Here is a 7,313-nt window from a genome sequence, read left to right as displayed (position 1 = left end):
TATTAAACCTAAGCCTGCTCTAGCCTTTTCCTAAATCCAGAAAGCTATAGAATTCTAAAAGTTTTTGGAAACCTTCTCCTCTATTCCTTGTTTTGACACCTCTTGACACCAGGTTCATTAACCACAAAGACTGTGATCCGACCTTCCTTTACTTAGTACTGTAACTGCTTGTCTGTCAGGGTCATAGCAAATGTAATCAATGCAGCTACAGTATGTACTGTACATTTATACACTTGCAAAGACCTGGAGCATTACTACTTGGGTACATAGAAAACCCTGGAAGAGATCCATTTAGATGATCAGGAATACCTTCTTAGATGTTTCCTATTTCTTTAGTCTTTAGAGCTGGTTGTGTATGTCTGCTGTAGAAGAAAGACTCAGTGTGGATTTCATGCCCTTGCATAGAAAACTGCAATTCCATTAATCAAGGAATTGAGGTTATAATTTAATCAATACAGATGAGCGTAACAAGGAATGTGAACAACACAAATCCATCGGGAGAAAGCAAATTTCAGTGATCAGCCAGGATGGGGAAGCATCTTCGCACTCCCTCTTTCACTTTCTGGTCAGGTCCTCTACATTCCAGCCATGCTCCTTTCAAAGAACACGTGGCTTAGTCGGACATCTCTAAGCTCCAGAAGACTTCATTGTCCTGAGTCTGTGTTCCTATGCTGGATCTCCTGGATTCTGAGGCTTCCATGTCTATTCCTTCAGTGGCCCCTGACTTAGTGGACAGACATTCTAAACCAATGTGATCTGCACTCCCTGTGTCACAGAGGGGATGGCCAGAGTCTGAGGTCTCGGCCCCGGATACGTTCGAATCCTGAGAGCCCAAAGACGGTTTCCTGGAATTTTGGGAAGGTGCTGAGGCAGATGGGATGGGACCCCGTATTTCCATAGAGCCGACTTCAAGGACATGCAAGGGGCTGGAGCCAACCAGGTCGTTCTGCCTGGGACTAAGGGAGAGACACGCAAATTGTTCGTGCTTGGGGCCCGAGCTGGAATGCAGGTGGCTGGGGGACCCCGAGGTGTAATGATGAGTGTAACTGGGGGTAATCAGTGCCGAATGGACTGGAGTCGGGGTGTTGGACTTGGAGTAATTGTATTCAGGGTTGGGGGGCGCTGGCTGGCACAGGGTCGGGTGTGACTGGCTGAGATTCACCGAGGACCGCAGCTGTTGTCCGCTATGAGGTGAGGCACCACTGTAGCCAGCTTGGGGAGCTGTAGCAAATCCTGGAAAAACGGCACTAGGGTTCAGCAACGAAGGGCAGTTCTGGGGTTGTTGTGGAGCCGTGGTGCTTCCAGAGGCTTGGCACAAGTTCTGCTTGCCCTCTGCCCCTGGGTTCATAGTTCTGCCTGCATCTGCACAGCACCCCCCATGAAAACAGGCGGCCCGGGGACTGGAAGGAGGATGGAAGTGATCAACCAAGGGGAGGTAGTTCTCCATCTCCACCTGCTGCCCGCCCATGGTGGAACCGCGGCCGCCAGGGGCTCCACTGTAACTCCAAGGTTTGCCGTGGCTCAAGGGCTCCATGTTCACAGGCTCGTGATGCATGTGCATCCCCGCGGCCAGGCTGTACGGGACTCGGGGCTGCCACTCGCTGACTCCGATGCTGCTGCTGGAAGGAGGATTGGGGACCATTTGCACGCCGTAAGGGTACGAGGAGAGGGCTGAGGTGTAGTGCTGCACAGCCATGTGGGCCTGCAGGAAGTGCATCATGTGGTGGAGCTCCTTGGTGAGCTGGGAAACCTCCTGGTTGAGGTGGCTCATCTGCAAGGCATGGTCAAAAAAAGGTAAAGCATCAGGAATTATGAAACTAAGCAGGTGTGAGCCTGGCTAGTACCTGGAGGGGAGACCTCCTGGGACAGCTAAGGTTGCTGCCGGAAGAGGTGTTAAGGAGACCAGTAGTGAGCTTCACCTTGCAGTCTGTGTGGGTCCTAATGCCCCAGTATGGTGATGGGGACATTCTTTGGATCAGATTTTAAAACCAAGGTCCTGGCTCCCCATGGTCATTAAAAATCCCAGGGTGTTTCTTGAAAAGAGTAGGGTTGTTACCCCGGCATCCTGGACAAATTTCCCCCCAGGCCTTTACCAGTCATGGCCTCCTAATAATCACTCTGTTCTCCTCCCCACTGAGAGCTGATATGAGGTGAGCGGACTGGCAGATTGGTGGTGGAGGGGAGTCCCCAATACCTGTAAAGAGCGTGTGAGTGAAATGCCCAGCAGAGTTCTATATAAAGAATTATCTATCTGAGAAAGGGCCGTCTATTGACTTTTCCTTAAGGTGCCTCTGATGATAAATTCCAATCAATCTGCAATCCCCCCCCCCCCCATTCAAAGGTTGGAAACCGAGTCCAAAAAGCTCCCAGTCCAACTCTTCCCCATCCCCCTCTCCCCCAGGCTGGTGAAACACACCTCCTCTGTGCTGATTCTTAATTGCAGCAGCAGAGTCAGGTGTGCAAAGCCCTGCTGTCACACGGATTACAAATTACACAGAGCCTGTCCCATCTCTCCGCAGCTACAGACGTGGTCTCTTATTTTAGGCACACAGAACTCCCCAGAGGGAAACGGAAATACACTGGAACATAAATTCAAAAGGAATGAGGGGGATAGAGAGAGGAAAAAATAGCACTTATTTCACATTCCCTGATTCAGCAGATCACCTGGCTTGGCTGCTGTGCATTTGCATTGCAAGATGTTTTCATTCTCCCCATCCTAACAGAAAGTTTTGTCTCAGTTTAATTTTCTCTGCCCTAGTTTTTCATCTCCCCTCCAGTTCTGCTCCTGCATGCTCAGCATCCTCTTGGAAAACAGTTCCATTAGCAACCAAACCCAAGTGGTTTTCAAGTTTACAATAACGTTTCTTTGCATCATTCAGAACTAGAAGTCAGGAAAATACTGTGTGCATCCATCCATCCATTTTCTAACCACTTTATCCAACACAGGATCATGGGGGAGCCGGAGACTATCCCTTCAAGCAACAGGCAGAAGGCAGGAGACACCCTGCATTCTCACACTTACACCAGGACCAGTTTTCCCAGAAGCCAATTAACCTGCCATTATGTGTTTGGACTGTGGGAGAAAACTGCAGCACCTAGAGGAAGTATCATGCAAACACGGGGAGAACATACCAACTCCAGGCAGACAGCATCCCAGGTAGACCTGGGCCCCAGCGCTGCAAGGCAGCAATGCTAACCACTGCACCACTGTGTTGCCCTTGTGCATTCCTGCAACCCTTTCATTTTCAATGGGAATAAAAGCACTGAGGATGGAAAGGTGAAGAGGAGGTGTTAGCTTTTTCCCCATGGCTGTAGTGCTGCAGGACTGACTGGCTAAAGCCCAGCCTCCCCCCTCCCACACACACACACAGCTCTCTCTCGCTGCTCCTCACCTCCTGGTTGAGCCGGCTGATGCTCTGTCTCACCTCCTCCGTCTCCAGCAGCAGGGTGGCGCTCACGGGGCTGGCTTCTGCACAGTGGGAAGCAGACACGCAAGACGGTGAGAGGACGACACTGAGAAGGAACCTCTTCTCAGGGTCTGCTTGTCAGTGGGGAAAATCTGCTCCTCTCGCTTGCCAACGCATTGCACCCTTCCCACTGCCAGTTACAGGAACAGACTCCGTCACTGGCTGTCTGGTGTGAGGAGCACGAGACAGGCTCCGGAGCCACCTCCGGTTAACACTACGCCTGAGGTCTGCAATGGCCCGATATGATATTCAGCAGGGGCTACCCTACGTTTCAGCCATGCTGTGCGATATGATCATGGAAACTATTGGTGAGGCCCTGGAAAGGACAGGAGGACAAGTGCATTGGCATGAAACACTTTCCAGTGCCTTCATAGACTTGGATCATCACTAATAATTGACAACAATGTTAATTTTCTCCTGATTACCTGTACTGGTAGACTTGATTGCCATAGTGTTTTTAAAAAGCCACCCTTTTCAGTGATCTACGTAGTCTGTGTGCACTTACTGGTTAAATACATTACCTCTTAAAAGCGCTTTTCCCCAGAATCTTATTCATTTTCAAAAGTAATCCCTTACACGAGTACCTTGTATCTTTAATGGATTACTTTTTAAAAGTAGCTTTGCCCAATACTGAGGAGATCAGCACAGTGATTAGAGTTAAGGAATGCCTGTTTTCTCTTTCTACATTCTTTTTTCCACAAGAAAGCAATCAAGGAGGTTTTGTCCCTGAGAGAGAAGAATCTCAGCAGTTAGAGGAATGTCTTGCAGGTTCCCGCTGTCGATGGTTCTGGGCAGGGTCTGGGATCTTAAGGTCCAGATGGATTGAGCAGTTTTGTTGCCACAGTACTGCACATTTTGTTTCCTTCTTGGCCAGAAGGTTGTGTGATAAAGCGCTGCCAGAGAGAGTCACTGGCTGTCTGAAGCGACGAACCACGCCCACACACCCAGACCGCGGTTGGTCCCGAATTCAGATGGCCACGATCTGAAATTCTCTGGGCCCCAGGTACAGTATGGTGGAAGCAGAGGCTGCCCACGCCCACGTCCACCTCCACTATACCTTTAACAAAACTTTCCTCGCTGGCCTTTGCCTCGCTGTGCTGAACGTTAAAGTGAAACGTGTGTGCCTCTGACGTCCGTCCATTATCCTCAATTCCGTCGACGACTCTGAAAAGAAGATCAGGGACATCATAATTGAAGGAGAGCGTGCACAATTGAGGAGCCGTTATCTGATTCACCTGGCACGGACTTCAGGAAGGATGTGGGATCAGGAATTTGATTGAGTCTGCTGTTACATTATCGCTGCTATGAAATGGAAGTACTTCTTTTCTTACTTGTTGAAAATTGCAATTTGTGCTTAATTCACTGATATTGTATGCCCTCAAGCACTGCCAGTCTAGGCAAGCCTATTATCAAGACGTTGCACACTATAAAAGGTGCACAATTTTGCTTTCTGTAGGGGCTGTTAACTCTTCAGTGAGCTACATGCTCTATGTCAGCTTACTGCATTAACAAATGGAAGAATTGAAAAATAGTTTTATATGTCTCTTTTACAACAGATCACCATAGGACCAAACCACCTTTCAGAGAAATGGATTCATCAAGCTTATTCTGAGCTACTGCCCAGCAGACAGTATGTTTGGAAATGCGTCAGATCAGATCAGCTGAAGTTTGTTGAGAGCTGATGAGAGCTGAGAGCTTGTTTGTTGGAGTGCATTCAATTAGATGAAAATTATGGCATGTTTTCTGGAGAGAACAGTTTCTGGAGGTCTGTATGATTCCCTGGCCTCTTTGGTTTTGGTGGGGACCCCTCTCACCTGGGGCTGAGGTCAGGGGGGCCAAAGCAATTGAGCGAGGGGATGAGGAGCTTGGCAGGCTTGCGGCTGGCACAGGCCTCAGCGCTGGGGGCGGCGCACTGGGGCTCCTCTCTCTGGTGCTGTGGGGAGGGGCTCCTGCCCCGGCTGCCCCTAACCGGGGACCGGCAGCGCCGCAGGGCCGAAAACTGCCGCAGCTCGTCCCCCAGCAGGTTCCCCAGGGAGCCGCGGCGCACCGGGCTGCTCAGGCTGGGCAGCATGAGCTTCTTGCGGGACTTGGTGGCGGGCGAGAGGTGGAAATACTCCTCGGGCTCATCCTCATCCTCCACGATCAACGGCAGCTTGTGGTCAGAGGTAGAGACATTCTCCAGGCGGTTCTGGGAAAGAAAACAGCCCCATCAGACTCAAGCCCTGGCCACTGTGCAAACACAGGCATGGAAATATTGGTATGAAGGTAAACTAGATACAATGGGGACACCTGGCTAGTGTCAAGATTTCCAGCTTCATAGCAAGGCGATGTGTACTGAGAATTATTGGCTCTTCCATTTCATCTATCTATTCAAGCCCTACCTCCAATCGTGCCAAGACAATCATCCCAGACCCCTCTCATAAGGTGGGAGTTATGATTATTCATTTTACTTATTGCTTTATCCACTTGGATACATTTCCTGATTTTTGCTGTTTCCATAACCCCCAATTTGTAACGATATTGTTCTAAAAGAGCATCTTTAATTTCAGAAAGTGGTATTATTAAAAAGCAATTAACTACAGAACTGCCTTCTGTGATGGGAGAAAAAGGGTTGTTTTTGCAGAAGCAATAACTTCTTCAGTCCGTTTCCACACTTCACCTTCATGTAGGTGAGAAAGCACAGATAAGACTGCAGTGCATAGCACAGTAGTAGCATGTAGGACAAACGTGCAGCATGTATAACCCCTGAGGACAAAGAGTCTGGTATTAAGAGTGAGGAAAAAAAATCAGGAAGCACAAATTGTTACTGAGAACGTAAAGTAAGCACTGATAATTTCTTAGGCTCCTGAAGATTTGTTCGACAAGGCCTACGACCATATCTTCTCTCAAGTGGGACGGCGTTTTGAGCTCAATACAAAAAAAGAAAACCCAGTAAAGATGTTCTAGCTGTACAGCTCCTTTTCTCTTGATTTGGCACTTAATGGACTGTAATCCCCCACATCAATGGCCCACTCTTGTGAGACACTTCTTGTTATTGGCATAAGCCGGAAGGTAAAGTGCAGCACTTAGCTCCATTACTGCTATAAAGACATTCTTTGTAGGCTGAGTAATCTGATGCAAAGGCCCTTTCAGCCTGGAAACCCCCTGTGCTGGTGTGCTGACTGAAATAACTCCTGGTTAATTCTTTGTCATATGTTGGACTTGAGGTCCATTAGGCAACCTTTATAGGAAGAAAATCTGTACAGTCTGTTCTTAGTGTGTTCTGTCACAGGAGAGGAACCTTCAGCTTGGTGTCCATATGCAACTCAGCTTTAAAAATAAAAAGGCTGCGAAATGCTTCCTTTTGAAAGCAATGGCCCAGTCTGTCCACTTAGAAATCTCTGTGGTGCTATTTAAATAACTCCTATACCATAAAGTGTATGAGTGGTACTGTATATATAGATAAGAGAGAGGAAAGCATAACAAAGAACAAAGAAGCCATTGCATAAATGTCATAATGCAGAGAGGTATGTTAACACATGCTAAGGCCCATGACAAAGCATGGCACACCCACAGGTAAACTGCAAAATTACAGTACAGAGTTACTATGGCAAATTCTCATTAGATTGAATTCCAAAGGTAAAACCTTCCAATAAAAAACACCTGAAATTTTAAAATGATGCTTCAAGAGAAAAGAAAGCATCACCTGTACCGCAAGATTTTCCTGTCAGGTCTCTTTTCACTAGGTTAAAGTTTGAGCAAATATGTCACAAAATGTTTTGGAACTCATCTTGCAACCGTAAGTTGCAGTTGTCTTAGAGTAACAGTGAGGTGAGAATTGGGATTGGGCGTAGAGAAGCTGGGTTA

General features: G+C 48.0%; 1 protein-coding gene across 1 annotated transcript in view; it reads right to left on the bottom strand.

The window, feature by feature from the left end:
* Positions 1 to 613: 613 nt before the first annotated feature.
* The window catches only part of kcnh4a (potassium voltage-gated channel, subfamily H (eag-related), member 4a), a 32,148-nt gene continuing 25,448 nt past the window's right edge, over positions 614 to 7,313 (bottom strand). The window contains exons 14-17 of the mRNA XM_088905950.1: positions 5,282 to 5,655; positions 4,399 to 4,631; positions 3,393 to 3,469; positions 614 to 1,771 (exon numbers count right to left, since the gene is read on the bottom strand). Coding sequence (XP_088762076.1) covers positions 614 to 1,771; positions 3,393 to 3,469; positions 4,399 to 4,631; positions 5,282 to 5,655 — 1,842 coding nt within the window. The remainder of the gene's footprint in view (positions 1,772 to 3,392; positions 3,470 to 4,398; positions 4,632 to 5,281; positions 5,656 to 7,313) is intronic.

This window comes from Atractosteus spatula, chromosome 26, assembly GCF_055471065.1.
Source record: "Atractosteus spatula isolate fAtrSpa1 chromosome 26, fAtrSpa1.hap1, whole genome shotgun sequence".
In the NCBI taxonomy this organism is placed as follows: Eukaryota; Metazoa; Chordata; class Actinopteri; order Semionotiformes; family Lepisosteidae; genus Atractosteus; species Atractosteus spatula.
The sequence above is the reverse complement of the archived record's forward strand: the minus strand, read 5'-3'. Positions and strand labels throughout refer to the sequence as shown.